Below are 27,200 nucleotides of genomic sequence, written 5' to 3'. Positions count from 1 at the left end.
CTCAAAATCATTCACATTAACTCAGTTCTATTTTGTGCAAAAGGTTACACATTACATATGACCTTCACAGTGCAAACAAGTCCAAAAAGTGCTTGCATACTTTGCAGCAACCTACACTTGGATTTGGTCCACGTTTTATCCAAAGTTTGCATTTGTCATTTTCTATCCAATGTTCATTAATACGACAACCTCTCGACATGATGGACCGATGCACCACTGTCCTCGCAGCAACCTAATGTAAGGGCTCGTGCAAATCCATCAGATCAAGCGTGTGGCTTTCATTTTTAAGGAAACATATTAATTTTTAATCCATTTTATAATTAGCCTATTGAGTCAGACTGCCGAGAAATATGATGAAAATGTCCAAGCGCTTCAAGCATTTTTCAAACCTTGAAAACACAACATTAAAGACCTACTGAAACCCACTACTACCGACCACGCAGTCTGATGGTTTATATATTAGGGGTCGGGAACTTTTTTGGCTGAGAGAGCCATGAAAGCCCAATATTTTAAAATGTATTTCCGTGAGAGCCATATAGTATTTTTTAACACTGAATACAATGAAATGTGTGCATTTTTAAATAAGACCAACATTTTAAGAGTAAAATAAGTCTCTTATTCTTTTTAATAACATTGTTATTCTGAAGTTAACCAATAATAAGTAAAATATTTCTTACCATTAATGAACAGGTGTGGAAGAAAACAGATGGATGGATTAAGATGCATGAGAATGTTTTATATTCTGAACGTTATTTTTAACACTGATTACCAACGGAATTATTCATTACTCATCGTGTTAAGCAATGTCAGCTAATATTTATGTGAGAGCCAGATGCAGTCATCAAAAGAGCCACATCTGGCTCTAGAGCCATAGGTTCCCTACCCCTGTTATATATCAATGATGAAATATTAACATTGCAACACATGCCAATACGGCCTTTTTAGTTTACTAAATTACAAAAACGTCGCGGAATGATGACGCGTGCGCGTGACATCTCGGGTTTGAGGGGACATATTAGCCCAGCACCATTTGCCGCCAAAAGTCTTCTCTTTCCATCGCACAATTACACAGTATTCTGGACATCTGTGTTGCTGAATCTTTTGCAATTTGTTCAATTAATAATGGAGAAGTCAAAGTAGAAAGATGGAGGTGGGAAGCTTTAGCCTTTAGCCACACAAACACACGGTGTTTCTTTGTTTAAAATTCCCGGAGGTGAAGCTTTACGATGGATCAGAGCGGTCAAGCGAACATGGTTCCCGACCACTTGTCAACCGGCAGGTTTCGGTTAGAAAAATGTGGTAAAAAGTCGGCTCTTACCGGAGATCTGCGGAGCTTGCAGCGTCCATGCAGCTGCCGTGACTTCCCTGACACTGGCGTCAACACACCCGTGGACACAACCCTCCGACTATCAGGTACTATTTAACTCACTAAAACACTAGCAACACAATAGAAAGATAAGGGATATCCCAGAGTTATCCTAGTAAATGTGTCTAAAAACATCTGAATCGCTCCCAATGAAATCGCCTTTTTTTTTTTTAACTTTATTTATTTATTTTTTTCTAGTCCTTCGCTATCAATATTGCTCAGAATCGCAATCGACTTTTTTTTTTTCTGGTCTTTCACTCTAAATTTCCTCATCCACGAATCTTTCATCCTCGTTCAAATTAAATGGGGAAATTCTCGTTTTCTCGGTCCAAATAGCTCTTGCTGCTGGAGGCTCCCATTATAAACAATGTGAGGTTGTGAGGAGCCCTCACACCGGTGACGTCATCGTCTGCTACTTCCGGTAAAGGCAAGGCTTTTTTATTAGCGACCAAAAGTTGCAACTTTATCGTCGATGTTCTCTACTAAAACCTTTCAGGAAAAAGATGGCAATATCGCGAAATGATCAAGTATGACACAATAAACGGACCCGCTATCCCCGTTTAAATAAGAAAATCTCATTTCAGTTGGCCCTTAAAATCCAAGCATTTTCAAGGTTTTTAAGCACCTGTACGAGCCCTGAATTTTAGTCGTTGGTAGTGTAGTGGTTCACATGGCTGATTGTGTATAATTAGAGTGGGATTAATTAGCAGTCAGAAGTGAATTCATTCTGAATGAATGAATGTTATAAACTGTATTCAGGACCGAAACGGAGGTACTTACAGGTTCTTGGACTTCTTCTTCTTTGCGCCGTCTGGGCCGACCTCGCAGCTGCAGGGGGATCCGGAGCTGAGCTGGGGGGAGAGGAAGGAGAGCACACACTGCATCATCCCAGCCTCCACGACTGTGCAGAAAGGCAACGTCAACCTCAACGCGTTCCAGCCAGGAACACACAACAGAGTCTTTTGCAAGGACTCATCAACCCCTGGCTGAGGTCCGTGAGTACATCAACAAAAAAATTAAAATCCCCCCAGGTAGAGGTGTGCGGCGGTTAATAGTGAGGAAAAATAAGTTGTTGATTCTGTTGCCCCCCCCCCCCCCCACCCCCCACCCCCCCTCTTCCACAACCGTGCCTTAAAGCCCCCTCTCCTGGTTTCACGTTACACTTCATGCCCAACCTGTGCTCCCATTGGTTTACAAGGGAAAGGGAAGTTGCTTCAGGGTGGGGAAGGGGTCAGTCGCCACTAATCTGATGGCCTGAAACTGCCCCATTGTACGTGTGTGTGTGTGTGTGTGTGTGTGGGGTGGGGGGGCTCAACATAATGACCCATTGTATTACAGGAACTGGAGTCTGGGAGAGCACAGTTGCTGTGACACATGGTGTGTATTACTGGGCCTCCACTTTTGCTATATTTCGGGACCCTCCCCCTCCCGCCCTTCCCTTTTTTGTTGCATATCATAGACCCCCTGCATGCATATCGACCCTATATTGCCACTATTTGGTCACCCATCCAAATGATGAGAATCAGGTGTCCGAATCACTCGGCCCGGTGTATAAAATCGAGCACTTATAGGCATGGAGACTGTTTCTACAAACGTTTGGGAAAGAATGGGCCGCTCTCAGTGATTTCCAGCATGGAACTGTCATAGGATGACACCTATTCTTTATTTTCAAGTACATTCTGGGTGTCTCGTTCAGTAAAACAATTAAAAATTGCATTCCGTTCTTTAAGGCGGTTTGTCATAACGTTAATTCGTGTTCATATTTTGCTGTGTTTGTTGGATTTTTGTTGATTGTAAAATATGTCGATTGAGAGGCGGTGTGACGTGCATATGTTCATATATTCAGTGTTTTATCTTTCATAGTTAATATTGTAAATCACACATTCTTTATTTTCAAGTACATTCTGGGTGTCTCGTTCAGTAAAACAATTAAAAATTGCATTCCGCTCTTTAAGGCGGTTTGTCATAACGTTCATTCGTGTTCATATTTTGCTGTTTTTGTTGCGATTTTGTTGCGTTTCGCTTGATTGTAAAATATGTAGATCGAGAAGGGGTGTGACATTCATACGTTGTCAATATTCAGTGTTTTGTCATTCATAGTTAATATTGTAAATCCAACATTCATTATTATCATGTACATTCTGGGTGTCTCATTTAGTAAAAAAATAAAAAATAAATTCCATTTCGTTCTTTAAGACGGTCTGTCATAACGTTCATTTGCAGTCATATTTCGCTGTCTTTGTTGCATTTTTGTTGATTGTAAAATATGTCGATCGAGAGCGGGTGTGACGTGTATATGTTGTCAATATTCAGTGTTTTATCGTTCATAGTTAATATTGCCAATCCCACATTCTTTATTTTCATGTACATTCTGGGTGTCTCGTTCAGTAAAAAAAAATGTAATTCCATTCCGTTCTTTAAGGCGGTTTGTCATAATGTTCATTGACGGTCTTATTTCGCTGTGTTTGTTGCTTTTTTGTTGATTGTAAAATATGTCGATCGAGAGGGGCTGTGATGTTCATATGTCAATATTCCGTTTTTTTTTGGGTTGTAGTTAATATTGTAAATCCCACATTCTTTATTTTCATGTACATTCTGGTTGTCTCGTTCAGTAAAAAAATGTAAAATTGCATTCCGTCCTTTAAGGCGGTCCGTCATAACCTCCATTCGAGGTTCATATTTAATTGTGTTGCATTTTGTTGCGTTTCACTTGATTGTAGAATATGTCGATCGTTCATATATTCAGTGTTTTATCCATCCATCCATCCATTTTCTACCGCTTATTCCCTTTCGGGGTCACGGGGGGTGCTGGCGCCTATCTCAGCTACAATCGGGCGGAAGGCGGGGTAAACCCTGGACAAGTCGCCACCTCATCGCAGGGCCAACACAGATAGACAGACAACATTCACACTCACATTCACACACTAGGGCCAATTTAGGGTTGCCAATCAACCTATCCCCAGGTGCATGTTTTATCCGTTATAGGTAATATTGTGAAGTGAATTATATTTATATAGCGCTTTTTTTCTAGTTATTTAAAGCGCTTTACATAGTGAAACCCAATATCTAATTTTTACATTTAAACCTGTATGGGAGGCACTGGGAGCAGGTGGGTAAAGTGTCTTGCCCAAGTGACGAGGATGGCGGAAGCGGGGATCGAACCTGCAACCCTCAAGTTGCTCGTACATCCGTTCTAACAACCAAGATATACCGCCCCGTAAATCACACATTCTTTATTTTCATGTACATTCTGTGTGTCTCACTCAGTAAAAACATTTAAAATGTATTATATTATTGCGTTCCTACAAATAGATATACCGACCCCCAGACACATTTTTTTCTCTAAATTTTCCCCCTGAGTCAAAATAATTGCCCAGGCCTGTTGTAGTGGATGTTTGTGTTATATGTCCAGAAACATTGGGTGGTTCCTAACGCTCTAAAAAACATTGTGAGACCTAAGTCACAGTTGACTGCGAATTGGGACGTGGGAGCGGTCTAAAAATAAGGCTGAGCTTTGACGGCATATTTATAGAATGTGTCCTGTCTCCTAAAGAAATGGGGATAATTCTTCATTTTCTGGTAAAAGGGTCAAACTAATGGGCCGGGCGATATGAATGTTTCATTAGATGTAACACAACGCATGAACGGAGTCGCCTATAGGCTCACACCACATGACAGTGTTTCATATGTTTCCCTCGGGACACGACGCGCTCCAGCTAAATCATTTTTATGAACGAGACAGCTGGTAATGTATTTAAGTCACTGCAGGACGGCAAAAGGGGTCTTTATATTATTCAGTGGTGTCATGAAAGCTGCAGCGGGCATGAAAACAATCAGCTGCAGAGGTCCTGCTTGGTCAGGTCAGTGTGTGTCCTACTGGCTGCCTGCTTGTAAAGACGCAACGCTCTCTGACACCGCACTGTTATGTTCCAACTGGATGACAACCACATGGATAAAAGCAGACAGGAATGTGGCGGCCAATGGCTTCTTTCGCTTTCTTACTTGGCATCGCCCAACATTACATTGTAACTGATTTAATGGTCTATTATTTTTAAAGGCTTGGAGCGCTAACCTTTTTGTCCTCGGGGGGCCCCACTTTTCCACTACAGAGGGGCCCACTCAAATATTAACACTGAATTACTCATTTTACTCGGGATTTCAATCATGTTTAATATTTATATCTATCAATCAATCAATGTTTATTTATATAGCCCCAAATCACAAATGTCTCAAAGGACTGCACAAATCATTACGACTACAACATCCTCGGAAGAACCCACAAAAGGGCAAGGAAAACTCACACCCAGTGGGCAGGGAGAATTCACATCCAGTGGGACGCCAGTGACAATGCTGACTATGAGAAACCTTGGAGAGGACCTCAGATGTGGGCAACCCCCCCCCTCTAGGGGACCGAAAGCAATGGATGTCGAGCGGGTATCTAACCTACTTTCAGTTTACAACCTTGTCAAATGATATGCAACCGTGTGTTCATCACAAGGATGATTATTTATTGAACACATCCAATTTAGAGCAGGGGTGTTGAACCTACGGGACAGGATGAGTTTGCTGAGTATAAAAATTAAAGGCCTACTGAAATGAGATTTTCTTATTTAAACTGGGATAGCAGGTCCATTCTATGTGTCATACTTGATCATTTCGCGATATTACCATATTTTTGCTAAAACGATTTAGTACAGAACATCCACAATAAAGTTCGCAACTTTTGGTCGCTAATAAAAAAGCCTTGCCTGTACCAGAAGTAGCAGATGATGTGCGAGTGACGTCACGGGTTGTAGGGCTCCTCACATTGTTTAGAGTTATAGCCTCCAGCAGCAAGAGCTATTCGGACCGAGAAAGCGACAATTTCCCCATTAATTTGAGACTGGGGTAGATCCTGCTGAAATCCTATGTATTGAATGAATACAGAATCGTTTTAATTCGGAAAAATATCGTTCTTTAATGGAGAATGGCATTGAATCGAAAAAAAATCGATATATTATCGAATTGCGACCCCAAGAACCGATATTGAATCGAATCGTGGGACACCCAAAGATTCGCAGCCCTAATATTTATCTATTTACTTTTTAAATATTTTTATATTGGTTTCATTTTTTATTCAGTCAAACCCGAGTGGTGTTTTGTTATTGGACTTTTGTGCTCGTCACGGATTGTCCATAACAAACACCATGTTCAAACATAAGGGTGTCCATATGTGCACTTGGCACCAGGACACCCTAGGCCGCAGTTCCATGATCGACTTTGTAGTTGTGTCATCGGATTTGCGGCCTTATGTTTTGGACACTCGGGTGAAGAGAGGGGCGGAGCTTTCTACCGATCACCACCTGGTGGTGAGTTGGCTGCGATGGTGGGGGAGGATGCCGGACAAACCTGGCAGGCCCAAACGCATTGTGAGGGTCTGCTGGGAACGTCTGGCAGAGTCTCCTGTCAGAGAGAGTTTCAATTCACACCTCCGGGAGAACTTTGAACATGTCACGAGGGAGGTGCTGGACATTGAGTCCGAGTGGACCATGTTCCGAACCTCTATTGTCGAGGCGGCTGATTGGAGCTGTGGCCGCAAGGTTGTTGGTGCCTGTCGTGGCGGTAATCCCAGAACCCGTTGGTGGACACCAACAGTGAGGGATGCCGTCAAGCTGAAGAAGGAGTCCTATCGGGTTCTTTTGGCTCATAGGACTCCGGAGGCAGTGGACGGGTACCGACGGGCCAAGCGGTGTGCAGCTTTAGCGGTCGCGGAGGCAAAAACTCGGACATGGGAAGAGTTCGGGGAAGCCATGGAAAACGACTTCCGGACGGCTTCGAAGCGATTCTGGACCACCATACGGCGCCTCAGGAAGGGGAAGCAGTGCACTATCAACACCGTGTATGGTGCGGATGGTGTTCTGCTGACTTCGACAGCGGATGTTGTGGATCGGTGGAGGGAAAACTTCGAAGACCTCCTCAATCCCACCAACACGTCTTTCTTTGAGGAAGCGGTGCCTGGGGAATCTGTAGTGGACTCTCCTATTTCTGGGGATGAGGTTGCTGAGGTAGTTAAAAAGCTCCTCGGCGGCAAGGCCCCGGGGGTGGATGAGATCCGCCCGGAGTTCCTTAAGGCTCTGGATGCTGTGGGGCTGTCTTGGTTGACAAGACTCTGCAGCATCGCGTGGACATCGGGGGCGGTACTTCTGGATTGGCAGACCGGGGTGGTGGTTCCTCTCTTTAAGAAGGGGGACCGGAGGGTGTGTTCCAACTATCGTGGGATCACACTCCTCAGCCTTCCCGGTAAGGTTTATTCAGGTGTACTGGAGAGGAGGCTTCGCCGGATAGTCGAACCTCGGATTCAGGAGGAACAGTGTGGTTTTCGTCCTGGTCGTGGAACTGTGGACCAGCTCTATACTCTCGGCAGGGTTCTTGAGGGCGCATGGGAGTTTGCCCAACCAGTCTACCTGTGCTTTGTGGACTTGGAGAAGGCATTCGACCGTGTCCCTCGGGAAGTCTTGTGGGGAGTGCTCAGAGAGTATGGGGTATCGGACTGTCTTATTGTGGCGGTCCGCTCCCTGTACGATCAGTGTCAGAGCTTGGTCCGCATTGCTGGCAGTAAGTCGGACACGTTTCCAGTGAGGGTTGGACTCCGCCAAGGCTGTCCTTTGTCACCGATTCTGTTCATAACTTTTATGGACAGAATTTCTAGGCGCAGCCAAGGCGTTGAGGGGTTCCGGTTTGGTGGCCACGGGATTAGGTCTCTGCTTTTTGCAGATGATGTAGTCCTGATGGCTTCATCTGGCCGGGATCTTCAGCACTCACTGGATCGGTTCGCAGCCGAGTGTGAAGCGACCGGAATGAGAATCAGCACCTCCAAGTCCGAGTCCATGGTTCTCGCCCGGAAAAGGGTGGAGTGCCATCTCCGGGTTGGGGAGGAGACCCTGCCCCAAGTGGAGGAGTTCAAGTACCTGGGAGTCTTGTTCACGAGTGGGGGAAGAGTGGATCGTGAGATCGACAGGCGGATCAGTGCGGCGTCTTCAGTAATGCGGACGTTGTATCGATCCGTTGTGGTGAAGAAGGAGCTGAGCCGGAAGGCAAAGCTCTCAATTTACCGGTCGATCTACATTCCCATCCTCACCTATGGTCATGAGCTTTGGGTCATGACCGAAAGGATAAGATCACGGGTACAAGCGGCCGAAATGAGTTTCCTCCGCCGGGTGGCGGGGCTCTCCCTTAGAGATAGGGTGAGAAGCTCTGCCATCCGGGAGGAACTCAAAGTAAAACCGCTGCTCCTCCACATCGAGAGGAGCCAGATGAGGTGGTTCGGGCATCTGGTCAGGATGCCACCCGAACGCCTCCCTAGGGATGTGTTTAGGGCACGTCCAGCTGGTAGGAGGCCACGGGGAAGACCCAGGACACGTTGGGAAGACTATGTCTCCCGGCTGGCCTGGGAACGCCTCGGGATCCCCCGGGAAGAGCTAGACGAAGTGGCTGGAGATAGGGAAGTCTGGGCTTCCCTGCTTAGGCTGCTGCCCCCGCGACCCGACCTCGGATAAGCGGAAGATGATGGATGGATGGATGGATGGTGGAGCTAAGGATATTTGAATATTGTTTTTAATATTGTGCAGCACTTTGGAAACATTTATGTTGTTTAAATGTGCTATACAAATAAAGTGGATTGGATTGTTAATATATATATTTTTTAAATCCTATTTTCCCCAATTTTTTCCCTGCTTCACTTGCAAAAAAGAACCGCCACACATACGGCACGGAGGCCATTAACAGCGATGCATACAAAAAGTCTTGAGTCGTCACAAAAAATAGCTGTGGTGCGTTTGTGTGTCTGCATTCTTATTCAAACAGCTTGAAAACAAGGAATCTGCCAAAGCTCACACGACGACCAAAAGACCCCAAAGGCACTCAAATGCTGCAGATGCTGACACGCCACCTTGAAGTGTTGCAAAATAGCGCTGTAGATAACAGCTTGCACACATACACACCCCGTGCACCTGGCTAAAAAAGAAGAAAAAAAAAAAAAAGAGTGTGAACGGCATGCCATTTGCAGCCAAACGGTTGTTTGCACAAACACGCACGTGTGAAAGGCCACACATGGGCTAACAAACACGTTTTACACCAGCGTCATTTCACATTATCACCGAAAGACATGTTAACCTCTGCACTCTGTGCCGTTTCTCCCCTATGCAGTATTTTATGTTCAATACAGAGAAATGATTTAATTGCAAAGCCAGTGTTAGCTCAGGCATAAAATAACAGTAATAATACTAATGATAATTAATTGTGATTCTGTATTCAAAATAAATGTAAGGATTAAAAGATACACATTATTCCATACTTCAAGGTAAAAAATGTACTGTAGGGCTGCAACTAACAATTACTTAAGTAATCAATGGATAAAACACACTTTATAGCCTCAAACTGTATTTTACTGAAAATAGTTGAAATAAACAATGATTCTTCTGCTTGCCCTGACCTTCATTCTTTTTTTTTTTTTTTGGAAATGCACATCATCAACATAGAACTTGCATTTTTAACATGTGTGCATTAATTAATGTGTATTACACAGACACACAACACCATCATGTCCACTCTGGAAACAAATGCGGCCCACATTTTAACAATTTTTATTAGTCACTCATTTTCATCCAAACTTATTCCACTGAAAGCCGCACACTGAGAAATCAAAACACACAGGAGCGATTTTGATATTTTTCAATTTAAAAACCAATACATAATATATATTTATTTTTTTTAACTTTAGGACTTCCCTAAAGAAGGGTCTCAGTCATGAAAATGTTAAAAACAAGTCATATATTATTTTTTTTTCTACGTTTAAATCTGCAGATCTACTTCAGCCCAATCTGTTAAGATTTATATCTTGATTGCCAACAGCAGACTGAGGCAACGCGGTCACAGGGGAAACACCAACAAAACCGAAAGAGCCGCCAAAATAAAAGCACAGGACAGGAACTACAACACTAAACACAGGGGGACACTAAATAAAGCAAATCAATTTATGGCAAAAGAACATCCATCCATCCATTTTCTACCGCTTATTCCCTTTCGGGGTCGCGGGCGCCTGTCTCAGCTACAATCGGGCGGAAGGCGGGGTACACCCTGGACAAGTCGCCACCTCATCGCAGGGCCAACACAGATAGACAGACAACATTCACACACTTGGGCCAATTTAGTGTTGCCAATCAACCTATCCCCAGGTGCATGTCTTTGGAAGTGGGAGGAAGCCGGAGTACCCGGAGGGAACCCACGCAGTCACGGGGAGAACATGCAAACTCCACACAAAAATATCCCAAGCCTGGATTTGAACCCAGGACTGCAGGAACTTCTTATTATGAGGCAGACGCACTAACCCCTCTGCCACCGTGAAGCCCGGCAAAAGAACAAAGTATGCAAAAATGTCCCACCTCAAAAAATTCAAAGTACAATACTTGATCATTAAATAGGTCAACAATTCATAACAACATTGATTTTGCTTCCTTATTATTTATTATTTTAACAATGACAGTTTTTAAACTTTTTAAGTCCTACTAAAATTCTCAGGGATCCAAAAGGGCCATAAAAGCATTAAAATTAGGTCATACATTTTTTTTTTACTTGAAACCCTTAATTAAATCTCCCGATCAATTTCAGATTCATCTTTTGATTATAACTTTTCGTTTTTATCTTTGGCCCTTTTTTTAATAGAAAACTTTGTTTTTCTATGACAAACACACAAAATATGCGATACCCCCCCCAAAAAAATACATTTCAAAAGGGAATATATAATGTGAAATAATTGGAGTATCCATCCATCCATTTTCTACTGCTCATTCCCTGTTTGGGGTCGCCGGGGCGCTGGTGCCTATTTCAGCTACAATCGGGCGAAAGGCGGTGTACACCCTGGACAAGTCGCCACCTCGTAATTGGAGTATATATGTCAAAAAGTTTTTTGGGGGAGTTTTTTTCGATGAAAAACACACACAAAAAAAATATGCGATACACCCCCCACCCCCTCAAAAAATAAATACATTTAAAGGGGAATATTTGATTGAACTGTGGGGATGAATTTCCCCCAGAGATCAATAAAGTACTTTCTAGTCTATTCTATTCTAGTCTATTCTATTCTATTGATGTGAAATAATTGGAGTATATATGTCAATAAGTCTGGCAGCACGGTGGAAACAGGGGTTTGTGCATCTGCCTCACAATACGAAGGTCCTGAGTAGTCAGGGTTCCATCCCGGGCTTGGGATCTGTCTGTGTGGAGTTTGCATGTTCTCCCCGTGAATGCGTGGGTTCCCTCCAGGTACTCTGGCTTCCTCCCACTTCCAAAGACATGCACCTGGGGATAGGTTGATTGGCAACACTAAATTGGCCCTAGTGTGTGAATGTTGTCTGTCTATCTGTGTTGGCCCTGCGATGAGGTGGCGACTTGTCCAGAGTGTACGCCGCCTTCCGCCCGAATGCAGCTGAGATAGGCTCCAGCACCCCCCGCGACCTCAAAAGGGACAAGCGGTAGGAAATGGATGGATGGACTTCCCTCAAGTTTGGTCCCAGAGAACCCAGATGGGTCTCAGTTATGAAAATTTTAAAAACGGACCATATATTATTCTTTTTTGCTGTGCTTAAATCTGCAGATCAACCTTAGCCCAATCTGTTAAGATTTAAATCCTGATTGCCAACAGCAAACAGGTGCGTATAAGTGCTTCGGGACGGAGGCGAGGCGGCCACGGGGAAACGCCAACAAAACCGAAAGAGCCGCCAAAATAAAAGCACAGGACAGGAGCTAAAACGCTAAACACTAACAAATGCAAGTCAATTTATGGCAAAAGTACAAAAGATGCAATATTTTCCCTCCTTAAAAATATAAAGTGGAATATTTGATGTGGAGTAACTGGAACCTTAACTAGGTCAACAATTCATAACAACATTGATTTTGTCAAAGTTTGTTGGTGTCGAACCCCAAGATGAAGAGACGGAGGCAGGCATTGAACAAGAAAACATGATTTAATAAAAATACTAAAACAAAAACAAACAAAGGGTTCGAACAAAAAGCGCGCACGTGGGCGGATAACAAACTAAGGGTCTTTAGCATGGAAGAAACAAAAAGGAGCCTAGCGTGGAAGCTAGCAGGTAGCAAACAGGAAAACAGATGTTGTTACTTGTAGAGTGAAAACAAAACGGAAGCAGGGAACAAAAAACAGTAAGCTACAAACAGATACCGAAAGATAGCTTACCGCTACGCTGCAATGACTCGACATGAAACGACACGACAGGAGCAACAATACGGAAGTCATCGACAAGAAAATACAATAATCCAGCAGTGACTGGATGGTAAGGCAGGTCTAAATAGGAGCGGACTGATTGACACCAGGTGTGGCCAGGTGCCAATCAGCCGCAGCTGAGGGGGAACACAGCACTCGGGGAGAAAGACAGGAAACCAACAAAATAAGAGCGCTGACAGGAAACACTACACACACATCGCAAACAAAGACAAATGCAGAGGAAAAAACTAAAACAGTCAAACCGTCAGTGGCAAGCCTGACAGATTTGGCTTTCTTAACAATGACAGTTTTTACAAAAACACAGTCCCACTAAAATTCTCAAGTGTCCACATCCTTAAATCTCTAGATCAGCTTCAGATCCATCCTTTGATCATTAGTTTTCATATTTTTTTTTTAGGTTTGTTTGTTCTATGCCCATTCTGACAAACTTAGTTTTTTTTATAACAAACACACAACATATGTGATATTTCTCCCCAAAAATATGTCAAAGAGGAATAATTAATGTGGAATAATTGGAACCTTAACTAGGTCAATAAGTATTTTCAACATTGATTTTGATTCATTATTATTTTGGGGACAAAACAGTTTGCTCTTTTATTCCACTGTAATTTTAGTTTATTTAGAATGTTCCGCGGGCCGTTAAAAATTAACTTAGGGCCACAAATGGACACCCTTGCGTTAAAACGAATAATCAAAGTAACAGAATATAAATCCGAGCTTTTTTCCTGATCAGATTATTCAACTTCGTTTATTAATGTTGCAGCCTTAAAGAAATGTGACACTTTCAGGGGCATTTTATACAGTGGTTTGGAGTTTTATCCAAGAAGAGACTGAGGGCCAAGACCAGGACTGTGGAGTATAATAATACCTAACCCTGAGCTAAAATGTGTTAGTGTAACAGAGGTCATCCTTCACACACAGGTCTCAAAACAAGGGTCCACAAATTCTCACGAGTTATTTGAGCAGTGCTAGCCAATGAGCTGAATGCCACCCACTGCCAACTCATTGTCCAGCACAGCTCTTAAAGCATCGGGACAGAAGGTTTACATAACAACATCCATTACATTACAATACATTTGTTTTGTTATTTTCGTACTCAAATGTTACAATAAATTAGAAAATATGGTTTCAGTTCAGGTTGCTTGGTACTTTAAGGTATTTTTGCCAATGGAAATGCGTCGTTAGCAAACACAAGAAGGCCGTGGGATAGAATTGTGTTATGAAGGTCAATAAGGTTGCCTGACAAAAGTGGTTCAAATTGTCTGGAATCTGGCGCAACAAACGCCACATTCCTCCGACGTTTTCTACAGCAACAAACCCGATCAAAGAACAATATTCTAGCTCGGGAAACATTCTTGACCCAGTCAACCCCGAAACAACACAAAGTGGAGAAGTCAGACGTGAAGGAATAACACGTCATCAGACTCCTCCTTGGCTACTTCCTTCCTTCCTTTGCAGCCATTTTTTTTTTTTTTACAACACTTAATCAGATGAAAACATTGGGTCCAATGCCGTGTAAAAATGTTACTACCACACGTACAGTAAATCGATTGATTTAGGTGTGATCTGTCTTTGGCTATTTTTAAAGACGCTTCTTAAAACCCATTTTTATTCACCGGCTTTTAACCCAGCATGAGACTTTAAACTGTTTTTAACTTTTTAACTGCTTTTTATCGACAAACCCCGTTTCCATATGAGTTGCGAAATTGTGTTAGATGTAAATATAAACAGAATACAAGTATTTGCAAATCATTTTCAACCCATATTCAGTTGAATATGCTACAAAAAAAAATATTTTATGTTCAAACTATAAACATTATTATTTTTTTTTGCAAATGATCATCAACTTTAGAATTTGATGCCATTTTGATGCAATTGCAAAAAAATTGGGGATTTCGACATCCACGGTCCATAATATCATCAAACGGTTCAGCGAATTTGGAGAAATCACTCTACGTAAGCGACATGGCCGGAAACCAACATTGAATGACCGTGACCTTTGATCCCTCAGATGGCACTGTATCAAAACCGACATCAATCTCTAAAGGATATCACCACATGGGCTCAGGAACACTTCAGAAAACCACTGTCACTAAATACAGTTCGTCGCTACATCTGTAAGTGCAAGTTAAAGCTCTACTATGCAAAGTGAAAGCCATTTATCAACAACATCCAGAAACGCCACGGGCTTCTCTGGGCCCAAGATATCTAAGATGGACTGATGCAAAGTGGAAAAGTGTTCTGTGGTCTGACGAGTCCACATTTCAAATTGTTTTTGGAAATATTCGACATTGTGTCATCCGGACCAAAGGGGAAGCAAACCATCCAGACTGTTATCTACGCAAAGTTCAAAAGCCAGCATCTGTGATGATATGGGGGTGCATTAGTGCCCAAGGCATGGGTAACTTACACATCTGTGAAGGCACTGTTAATGCTGAAAAGTACATGCAGGTTTTGGAACAACATATGCTGCCATCTAAGCACCGTCTTTTTCATGGACGCCCCTGCTTATTTCAGCAAGACAATGCCAAGTCACATTCAGCACGTGTTACAACAGCGTGGCTTCGTAAAAAAAGAGTGCGGGTACTTTCCTGGCCCGCCTGCAGTCCAGACCTGTCTCCCATCGAAAATGTGTGGCGCATTATGAAGCGTAAAATACGACAGCGGAGACCCCGGACTGTTGAACGACTGAAGCTCTACATAAAACAAGAATGGGAAATAATTCCACTATCAAAGCTTCAACAATTAGTTTCCTAGGTTCCCAAACGTCTATTGAGTGTTGTTAAAAGAAAAGGTGATGTAACACAGTGGTGAACATGCCCTTTCCCAACTACTTTGGCATGTGTTGGAACCATGTAATTCTAATTCTAAGTTAGCTATTTGCAAAAAAAAAAAAAATTAGGAGTTTGAACATCAAATATCTTGTCTTTGTAGTGTATTCAACTAAAGATGGGTTGAAAAGGACTTGCAAATCCATCCATCCATCCATCCATTTCCTACCGCTTATTCCCTTTCGGGGTCGCGGGGGGCGCTGGCGCCTATCTCAGCTACAATCGGGCGGAAGGCGGGGTACACCCTGGACAAGTCGCTACCTCATCGCAGGGCCAACACAGAAAGACAGACAACTTTCACACTCACATTCACACACTAGGGCCAATTTAGTGTTGCCAATCAACCTATCCCCAGGTGCATGTCTTTGGAAGTGGGAGGAAGCCGGAGTACCCGGAGGGAACCCACGCATTCACGGGGAGAACATGCAAACTCCACACAGAAAGATCCCGAGCCTGGGATTGAACCCAGGACTGCAGGACCTTCGTATTGTGAGGCAGACGCACTAACCCCTCTGCCACCGTGAAGCCCGACATTGTATTCAATTTATATTTACATTTAACACAATTTCCCAACTCATATGGAAACGGGGTTTGTAACAAATTGTTCTCAGAGTAATTTGTATTTGCTTTTTCAATGTGTATTGTACTTCTGTTTTAACTGTTATTTTTTAGTCTGTCCCTTGCCTCTATTTTTTTTGTTAAAGAGCTTTATAAAAAAAGTTGGTATGGTATAGTACGGTATGGTGATGTTTACTACAGAATCAGAATCAGAATCGTTTTTATTGCCATTGTTTGAGAACGGGTTCCCAAACTAGGAATTTTACTTGGTTCAATCGTGCAACATAAAACACATATAACACAGAATAGAATAACTTCCATCAACAGTCGACTCCTGAACATTTTGTAAAGTTCTCAACTGTTTTCAGTCTTACTGAAGTTGAGTCTGGAAATAAAGTATATTAGTATTTTTCGTCTATCGGTGTGGTCCTTAGACAGCGCTGGGAAAAAGGCGCAAAAACTGGACCAAAATAAGACATTTAATAGTGTTCCTATTGTGTAACGAGCGAAAGGATCGAAAAAATCAAACAAATACATGAACGGTGTTTTTAGTCCGCAAATTTTTATAAGCTCTGCCTTGGTAGATCTTGGCATGAGTTAAAGAAACCCGCGGTGAGGCCTTTTGTGAGACTCGGATAACATAAACTCAAAGTCATATCTAAACAAGGAGACACTGGAGAGAGAGATCACAAACCAAAATAGCCGCCTCTCCAATGTTTTCAACCTTGAAGGGAGTATTTATTCCCAGCGTGTGCGTTCGGCCTTCGTTGCATAATCGCTTTCATTGTCTTTGCCACAGGAAATGTTTGTCCAGCTTTCTTTGCAAATAAAGGAAATATTTTGGCTAAAATAAACGGTCGTAGCCCAGCGATGTGAAGACTGTCCGAGCCAAGACATAATATTCATGAATATCTGCGAATGAACCCAGTGACCCGCAGACAGGAAATTGACTCATTCCATCCTCAGGCTCCGTAATGAACGCACCAACAAAAGGTGCATTGTCTGCACATTGGACTACAGTTTGTGTGTGTGGCTCCTGCCATGGAGGCTGATTGAGGAGATGGCTGCTTCCTGCTTGTCACAGGATGTTAACACTTGTGCGTCACTTCTCAGAGCTCCTCAAAGAAGTGATCTAGTTACCCAGTCCCGGAACTGGCGCGGTCCAATAAAATATTCCGGGCATTTTTTACGGCCTTATGCTGACCTTTCCAGGTTGACACTTAGAAGGCAGACTAAGACTGGGAACCGGACGTTTTTTTTACCGTTAGCTTTACCGTATTTTACGGATGACAAGACTCTACTTTTTATCCCAGGCTTTATACAATGCTGCGGCTAATTTATGGATTTTTCTGGGTCCACGAGCTTCAAATGCCGCCAATGAACTTAGCCTTGTCACATCAGACCAATTAATTTGTTTACACTCACACACAATCATTCAGTTGGCCCTTTAGAGTGTTTTGGACCCACCCTTACCGTGAATTGATTAACGTGGACCCCGACTTAAACAAGTGGAAAAACGTATTCGGATGTTACCATTTAGTGGTCAATTGTGCGTAATATGTACTGTACTGTGCAATCTACTAATAAAAAGTTTCAATCAATCAATCAAACCCTTGTCATGGAAAAGATACGGGAAAATGCACAAGACTCAGCCCTAGAGCCAAAGACAATCAACCTGACCTTTGAAAAAGAAATAAGCAGATGCACGGGCAAATTGCACGCCCACGGTTTTAGGAGAAGTACAAGGACGAAGACCGCGCTCAACAACTTCTACGGTAGGCTACTGTATGTATGCCATGTTACAGACAATGTATTTTGTAATTTTTCAAAAGCAGTCACCATGAATAAATAGAACAATGTACAGTTAATACATGGGATCGGTATCGGCATTGGTATCGGCAAATTTCACCCATGAAAGATCGGTACCGTAATTGGCAGTATAAATCCCGTAATAACACATTCACATAATGTATATATACCACAATGTTATCCACAGGATCCTACATGAAGCGGTTTAATGCAGTGTTTCTTAACCCTAAAGACAAAACCATTTGTTTTTCCTCACAAAAACTTGGTTGCAATACATTTTTCCACCACTTTGTGGCAGTAATGACAATATCAAACAAGCGGAAGAAGTCTGGAGTTAAAGTCACAGATAAGTTTTTATAGGGCAAAAATTATGACCAAAGTGCCGTTTTTCTTTTGCACTTCAATTGTATTGACAGTCTAGTTAAGAAATATATCCATAATTAATATATAATTTATGCCAGGTTTGTCACTGACAGTTTAATTATGTGTTGGTTTTTCCTTTGTTTGTTTTCAAGACGCCACTATCCACTCCGGTGGGCCTGCAGACACGACCATCCACTCCGCAAACGAGCCGCCTGCTCCTTTGACTCCGCCAATGCCGACAACATCGTCTTCCTCATTTCTGGTTCTGCCCACGCTGACGACGTCATCTTGCACTTCCCTGGCGTGCCGCCCCACGGCTTCTCCAGCATCGTCGCCTACGCGACCTCCAGCTGGCCTGACACGCTGGCGGCCAGTAGGCACCAGCATGCGGGCCTCTCGTCGGCCACGGATGTAGTCGTTCCATTGGCGACCGCCTCGCCAATTGTGGCGGCGTTCAACTCGCCGTCTCCACCTGACTCTTCCCCGCTGGTTGCGGGGACACTTGGCCTGGCGGTCGCCCATGGAACGACCACATCCGTGGCCGACGAGAAGTCCGCATGCTGGTGCCTACTGGCCGCCAGCCTGTCAGCCCAGCTGGAGATCGTGGAGGCGACGATGGTGGAGTCGCTGGCAAAGCCGTGGGACGGCCCGCCAGGGAAGAGGAAGACAAGGAATAGAGGAAAAACCAAAACTTAACGAAACAGTCAGTGACAAACCTGACAGTTTATTTTTTTTAGCACTAGATGATTGTACTTAAATGTATTTGTTGTGACGTCTGGGTGGCATTGTGGTGACGAGTTGTTCTCTTGTGGGTGCAGCGGAGGATAGAACACAGCGGGAGGGTAAGGATAATCATTTATTTACACAATAAAGAACACTATAAAAGAGACTACGAAACAAAACACTTTGCACGAAGGCACTAACAAACAAAACAACAGAACTAGTGTGGAAGCTAGAAAGAACAGAAAGCGCTAGCGTGAGAACTAGGAAAAAGAATAAACAAAATAGCCTGGAAGCTAATCGAGCGCTAGGAATAGTTACCGCAATGCAGGAATGCGACGTCATCTGTTGCGTGGGAGCAAACAAGAGTCCAAGAACAAATATAAAACAAAGGCGGTCTTAAATAGGGAGATAACTAATCAAGTCAGGTGCGTGACGACAAACAAGAAACAGGTGACACTAAATGAGTAACCATGACAACAGAAACCAAACAGGAAGTGCCACCAGGAACTAAAGACGTCAAATACAACACAGGATGATAACAAAACAGAAAAAAACCCAGAATATGACATGGTCCAAGACGTGGGCCATGACATTTGTCATCAATTATTTAGGATTTCCTTCTTACGCAGTATATTTAATTAGTACTAAGCCCAAGGTTTATGTGTTGAATAAATACGTAATACTATGTGTGATTAACACATGGTTTCATATCATTTGACAAGGTTTTAAACTATAAGTAGGTTACATATAATTAATGAAGACCTTTGAAATCAAGAGTAAGAGGACTAATTCAAAATTAATATGAGTGGGTCCTAGACCCCTTCTGTGGTGGAAAATTGGGCCCCGGGCTCAAAAAGGTTAAGTTTACTGTACCTAGAGGCGCAAACATTGAATTTCAGTTTTACTAAAAAAAAAAACGCGTACTAATGGGTACTATTATTGAAAAGACACACACTAAAAAATGTTGGGTTAAAAAATAAGAAAAGGACAAACCCCTTATTTGAATTATTTTAACTCAACATTTTGGGTTAATTCTTTTAATCCAACTTTGCATTTAAGTATTTACACAAAAAGTTGAGTTATGATAACTTAATGTTGGGTTAATCCCAACCAAACTATTGGGTTGAATTATTGAACCCAAAAGTTGAGTAATGCCAACTAAATATTGGCTGATTCAAAAGTGGCCGTGCGCAACCCGAGGGTCCCTGGTTCAATCCCCACCTAGTACCAACCTCGTCACGTCCGTTGTGTCCTGAGCAAGACACTTCACCCTTGCTCCTGATGGGTGCTGGTTAGCGCCTTGCATGGCAGCTCCCTCCATCAGTGTGTGAATGTGTGTGTGAATGGGTAAATGTGGAAGTAGTGTCAAAGCGCTTTGAGTACCATGAAGGTAGAAAAGCGCTATACAAGTACAACCCATTTATCATTCATTTATTTACTATTGGGTTTAATTTATGTAACACAAAAGCTGAGTTATGCTCACTACAATGTTGGGTTATTCCAAACCCAACTATTGGGTTGCGCAATATAACGCTCCTTGACCCAATAGTTGGCTAAAATTATAACTTTTACTGCTGGTTTGTCCTACTCCTTCCCAACTACTGATAAAAAATATTTTATACCATTAAAATATACTCAAAAGCAAGAGATGAGTGCTATTTTTATTTTTTTACAAGAATTGCAGTGTATGGTCATAGTAGTTCTATACAGCAGTGGTCCCCAACCGGGCCGAGGCTCGATTGGTACCGGGCCGCAGAAGAATGTTTTATAATTTTTATTTTTTTGAATTTTATTGTATTTTAATTTTTTAATTAAATAAACATAAAAAAACACAAGATATGCTTACAATTAAAATAAAATAAAATAAATGGGTTGTACTTGTATAGCGCTTTTCTACCTTCACGGTACTCAAAGCGCTTTGACACTACTTCCACATTTACCCATTCACACACTGATGGAGGGAGCTGCCATGCAAGGCGCTAACCAGCACCCATCAGGAGCAAGGGTGAAGTGTCTTGCTCAGATCACAACGGACGTGACGAGGTTGGTACTAGGTGGGGATTGAACCAGGGACCCTCGGGTTGCGCACGGCCACTCTCCCACTGCGCCACGCCGTTAGTGCACCAACCCCAAAAAACTCCCTTTTTCATGATCCAAAAAAATAATAATAATTAAAAAAAATAAAACCCCACCGGGCCGCGGGACAAATTATCAAGCGTTGACCGGTCCGCAGCTACAAAAAGATTGGGGACCACTGCTATACAGCATACTCCAATATTTTCACGTGTATAAGATGTGTGATTGTAAATAATTTTAATGACATTAATCCTTACTAAAATCCCCTGAAAAGAAAATGTACCTTTTTCGTAAAAAAAAAAAGCTGTTTACCTAAAGATGCGTTACTCATTGAAAAACAACCCAAAAATGGTTCATAGTTTTGAAAACCCAGAAATTGAGTTAAAATAATACCCGTGTTACCCCAAAAATGGATTGCTCTTCATAAAAATAACTCCAAAATTTAGCCCAACACTCGCAACTCATTAATTGACTTATCAAAATAACCCAGCATTTTTTTAGTGTGTATCATTAATTCATTGCTCCTACTGTAACACTACAGCAGTACAGTTTTCACATAAACAACATATATCTCTTCCAGGAAAGCGCGTTGGGATCAGTTGTAGGGCATAATGCAGGGAGGAATGTTGGCGGCCACAAACACGTCCGTGATGCAGGTCACGCACCTGCTCGTGTCAAAACGTCATGCTTCTACTGGATGTAAACAACACGTAGCAGACACAGAACACCAGAGTGTTGCTGTACAGTTTATTATATACAATGCAATTGAAGGAAGTTATCCATCCATCCATCCATTTCCTACCGCTTATTCCCTTTTGGGGTCGCGGGGGGCTCTGACGCCTATTTTAGCTACAATCGGGCGGAAGGCGGGGTACACCCTGGACAAGTCGCCACCTCATTGCAGGGCCAACACAGATAGACAGACAACATTCACACTCACATTCACACACTAGGGCCAATTTAGTGTTGCCAATCAACCTAAGGAAGTTACCATTAAGTCCTAAACTGGTGCACAAAAATCTCATGAATTATAACCTTTATGAGTATTTTCATGGGTGGTCCCAATAATTTGTGGTTTGGCTTCTTATAACACTTTAAATATCTACAGTAGGGCTGGACGATGATGGCCAAAATAATAATCATGGTTATTTTGAGTGATATTGTAATCACAATTAGTAAAACGATTATTTATTTTAATTTTTTTATATATATTTTTAGTATTATTTTATCATTTTTTTATTTATTTTATTTAATTAATTTATTTTTTAATTTTTTAATTGTTTTTAATTTTTTATTATTCATGATTTTGAAAACAAGTATTTATTGTAAAAAAAAAAAACCTCAACTTTAAATATAAAAAAAAACCCTGCATAAAAGGTAGTAACAAATAAACCACAACAAGTGAAATAATAATAATTGTAGTAAAATTCATCCATCCATCCATTTTCTACTGCTTATTTCATTCAGGGTGGTGGAGGGGGGGCACTGGAGCCTTTCTCAGCTACAATCGGGCGGAAGGCGGGGTACACCCTGGACAAGTCGCTACCTCATCACAAGGCCAACACAGATAGACAGACAACATTCAGACTCACATTCACACATTAGGGCCAATCAACCTATCCCCAGGTGCATGTTTTTGGAGGTGGAAGGACGCAGTCACGGGGAGAACATGCAAACTCCACACAGAAAGATCCCGAGCCCGGGATTGAACTCTGGACTACTCAGGACAGTCAAGACGTGGACTATGGTGTGGTTTGTTTTCCCGTGGTGCAAATTGACCGGACCGGACACGATGTGAACTTAACGACATCTTTTAATCTTAACTCAAAAAAGAGGTACAAACGAAAGGCGCTCACAGAGGAGGTACAAAAACTTGGCTCTGAAAACAAAAACTCGCACAATGGCAGGACTATGAACAACAAAAACGAAAAAACTTACTGTGACGTGAAAAGCATGTATCTATGGGCAGAAGTGAGCAATCAGGTATCAAGGGTGTGTAGAGGGTGATGTCGCCAGGGTGACTGCCTGGCAACTACAGGCTTTAATTATTATTGACAGGTGCGGGAGTCCAAACAAACTAGGTGCGTGACATGACAGGTGGAAACTAATTGGTAGTCATGGCGATGAGGTGGCGACTTGTCCAGGGTGTACACCGCCTTCCACCCGATTGTAGCTGAGATAGGCACCAGGGCACCCCGCAACCCCAAAGTGGTATAGGCGCTAGAAAATGAATGGATGGATGGATGGCTGACAAAACAAACAAGAGTGCCCAATGAGTCCAAAAACAAACAGAACGTGACCACAAAACATGACAAGGACCTTCGTATTGTGAGGCAGACGCACTAACCCCTCTACCACCGTACTGCCTATTGTAGAAATAATAAATTTAAAAAGTAGCAATATAAAAACAGTACAATTCCAGTTTTTCCATTTTTTTTTTTTTAAGAACAAGTTTTTTTTTTTGTTTTTTTTTTTAAAATCTTTTACACTTATTGTATCACTGTGCTTTTGTGTCAAATACATTGTAATACCATGTATGTGGAGGAGGGTGTGGCAGAGATGCTAAACCAGAGGTTATTGGTGAGTCACACACGTCATCAGCATCCATCAACACAGTTCCATTATAACGAAATAAATGGCACTGGCTTGGAATGACCTAACAGTTTGATCCAAGAGCAGAATTCAGATGTCAAGGGGTGATTTGGGAGTACCTTTGCACCCTTTGAAGACATCACGTCTGCTCTCATCAACCCTCCGCCATTGTTCGCACCGACTCGATTGACTTGCTGTGTGCTTGCGTGCAAAATTTTTTGGGTTGACAGTACGTGCAGATAAGAGACAGCTTGTTTCCTCACTGTACGTATAGTTCACAGGTGCAAAGTGTTACCGCGTCGTAGGATAGAAAGATACCACAGCATGTTCTCTTAGTCTACACATGCAATGACGCCATAACAACTTTATTGTAACCCGCTCCAGATTCAAACCATGGCAACGAGCGCTGTAAACATGGCCACTCAAACACACACACACACACACACACACACACACACACACACACACACACACACACACGTGCGGCGATGAAGGCCGTCTGGATCGTCTCCTGCAAAGGGTAAACAGCAGCACAGGCTGTCATTATGCCAGGGACTGCATAAACTTTACAGCGCTGACCCGGTCAGAGAATATATGAAGCCATTAAGTCTTACGCGAGCGCCGACGTAGGTTTTTATGAAAATTGAACGGGGGCTTATTGGAAATGATGCTTAGTAATCAAGCGACGTTCGCTAGTTTGATTAATCTGTGTACCGATAAATGTGGGACAATGTTATGCCCTGATACTACAGTAACAGCTAACCGCTTAGAAATATTGTACAAACCCCGTTTCCATATGAGTTGGGAAATTGTGTTAGATGTAAATATGAACGAAATACAATGATTTGCAAATCATTTTCAACCCATATTCAATTGAATGCACTCATAAACTTTATTTTTTGCAAATAATAATTAACTTAGAATTTCATGGCTGCAACACGTGCCAAAGTAGTTGGGAAAGGGCATGTTCACCACTGTGTTACATCCCCTTTTCTTTAAACAACACTCAATAAACGTTTGGGAACTGAGCAAATTAATTGTTGAAGCTTTGAAAGTGGAATTCTTTCCCATTCTTGTTTTATGTAGAGCTTCAGTCGTTCAACAGTCCGGGGTCTCCGCTGTCGTATTTTACGCTTTATAATGCGTCACACATTTTCCATGGGAGACAGGTCTGGACTGCAGGCGGGCCAGGAAAGTACACGCACTCTTTTTTTACGAAGCCACGCTGTTGTAACACGTGCTGAATGTGGCTTGGCATTGTCTTGCTGAAATAAGCAGGGGCGTCCATGAAAAAGATGACGCTTAGATGGCAGCACATGTTGTTCCAAAACCTGTATGTACCTTTCAGCATTAATGTTGCCTTCACAGATGTGTAAGTTACCCATGCCTTGGGCACTAATGCACCCCAATACCATCACAGATGCTGGCTTTTGAATTTTGCGTCGATAACAGTCTGGATGGTTCGCTTCCCCTTTGGTCCTGATGACACGATGTTGAATGTTCCCAAAAACAGTTTGAAATGTGGACTCGTCAGACCACAGAACACTTTTCCACTTTGCATCAGTCCATCTAAGATGATCTCGGGCCCAGAGAAGCCAGCAGCGTTTCTGGATGTTGTTGATAAATGGCTTTCGCTTTGTATAGTAGAGCTTCAACTTCCACTTACAGATGTAGCGACAAACTGTATTATGTGACTGTGGTATTCTGAAGTGTTCCTGAGCCCATGTGGTGATATCCTTTAGAGATTGAGTTCAGTTTATATTTACATCCAACACAATTTCCCAACTCATATGGAAACGGGGTTTGTAAAAATATTGCATTTTCACAACAAAATGCATGTTTAGAAAGTGGGCTGCACCAAAATTAGGTTTTTATTTTAAAGCGCTTCATTATAAACTTGCACAGTTTTTGTTAGTGTTAGATTTTTGCTTTTTATTTGATGTAAGATTTCCGCCAATTATTTTGCTTTTACAATTTTCGACTGAATTCTTGCTAACTTCTTCCATCCATCCCTCCATCTTCTTCTGCTTATCCGAAGTCGGGTCGTAGGTAGAGATGTCCGATAATGGCTTTTTTTGCAGAGGGTTGAGGTGAGCGGGGTTGTGGGGAGGTCAGTGAGTCTCAGTTTAAAAAATTAATTAATTGTATCATTATTATTATTTTTTTTTAATAAAGAATGAAAACGGGTCCCAAAAACTCAAACACCACACAAGGGTTAATAATACCAACACAGACACTTCAAAGCGTGTCAGAATATAAGCTAATGCTAACAACCCTAGCTTGATTACATTAAGATAGCGCATACAAATAAATAAATGGGTTGTACTTGTATAGCGCTTTTCTACCTTCAAGGTACTCAAAGCGCTTTGACAATACTTCCACATTTACCCATTCACACACACATTCACACACTGATGGAGGGAGCTGCCATGCAAGGCGCCAACCAGCACCCATCAGGAGCAAGGGTGAAGTGTCTTGCTCAGGACACTACGGATGTGACGAGGTTGGTACTAGGTGGGATTTGAACCAGGGACCCTCGGGTTGCGCACGGCCACTCTTCCATACAAGTATGAATGAAAATACTACTATCAAACATGTGACGGTTTAGTAAGTATTCATTGTTTTAGTTATGCTGTAAAACTTACACATTTTGCTTGGAGTGATTAATGAAGAAAACATATGAGTAGAAATGCTATGGACGACCAAAAGACGAAACGGCACTTGTACTTCTGGTTCAAAGCACTAGACAAAGGAAAATATTGTAGTGAGAAAACTCGTCAAAAAGGTAGTACCATACCACAAGAAATACCACACCTTTTTCAGTGTCTGTCAGTGTTTTATGAAAACGGTTAGTTGAATACAAAACATTACGGCCATTTGCGGAGAAAAATCCATAAATTAGCCGCACCGTTTTGTAAGCCGCAGGGCTAACAGCGTAGGAAAAAAGCAACAGTCTACAGTCTGGAAAATACGTTAAATCATTCCGTTGGTACAAGTTCCGACAAAAAATGTTTTCAGGTGAACTATTGTGTTGAAACCTTGTGTTTCTAATGTTTGTGCAATGTCTGACGTGATGGTTTAGTAAATATTAATTGTTTTAGTTATGCTGTAAAAGTTCCAAAAGTTGCTTGGAGTGATCGATGAAAAAACATACTGGTAGAAATGCTATGGACCACCTAAAGATGAAACGACACTTGTACTTCTGGTTCAAAGCGATAAACAGAAAGAAATATTGTAGTGACCAAACTCGTCAAAAAGTTTGCACCATACCACAAACAATACCACACCTTTCCAGTAATTGTAAATGGTTAATGGGTTGTACTTGTATAGCGCTTTTCTACCCCTTTTTAAGGAGCCCAAAGCGCTTTGACAGCATTTCCACATTCGCCCATTCACACACTGACGGCGGAAGCTGACATGGAAGGCGCTCACCAGGATGAGGTGTCTTGCCCAAGGACACAACGGACGTGACTAGGATGGTAGAAGGTGGGAATTGAACCAGTAACCCTCAGATTGCTGGCACAGCCACTCTACCAACTTCGCCACGCCGTCCCACAGTGTCTGTCAGTGTTTTGTGAAAACGATTTGTTGAATACAAAACATT

At 42.3% G+C, this 27,200-nt stretch overlaps 1 protein-coding gene across 10 annotated transcripts in view; it reads right to left on the bottom strand.

The window, feature by feature from the left end:
• rgs3a (regulator of G protein signaling 3a) overlaps positions 1 to 27,200 on the bottom strand; it is a 354,609-nt gene that overhangs the window by 50,139 nt on the left and 277,270 nt on the right. For all 10 annotated transcript variants that reach the window (XM_061876388.1, XM_061876386.1, XM_061876385.1 and 7 more), the window contains one exon: positions 2,147 to 2,217. In XM_061876388.1, coding sequence (XP_061732372.1) covers positions 2,147 to 2,217 — 71 coding nt within the window. The remainder of the gene's footprint in view (positions 1 to 2,146; positions 2,218 to 27,200) is intronic.

This window comes from Nerophis ophidion, linkage group LG17, assembly GCF_033978795.1.
Source record: "Nerophis ophidion isolate RoL-2023_Sa linkage group LG17, RoL_Noph_v1.0, whole genome shotgun sequence".
Classification (NCBI taxonomy): Eukaryota; Metazoa; Chordata; class Actinopteri; order Syngnathiformes; family Syngnathidae; genus Nerophis; species Nerophis ophidion.
Note: the sequence above shows the minus strand (reverse complement) of the source record. Positions and strands in the feature narration are given on the sequence as shown.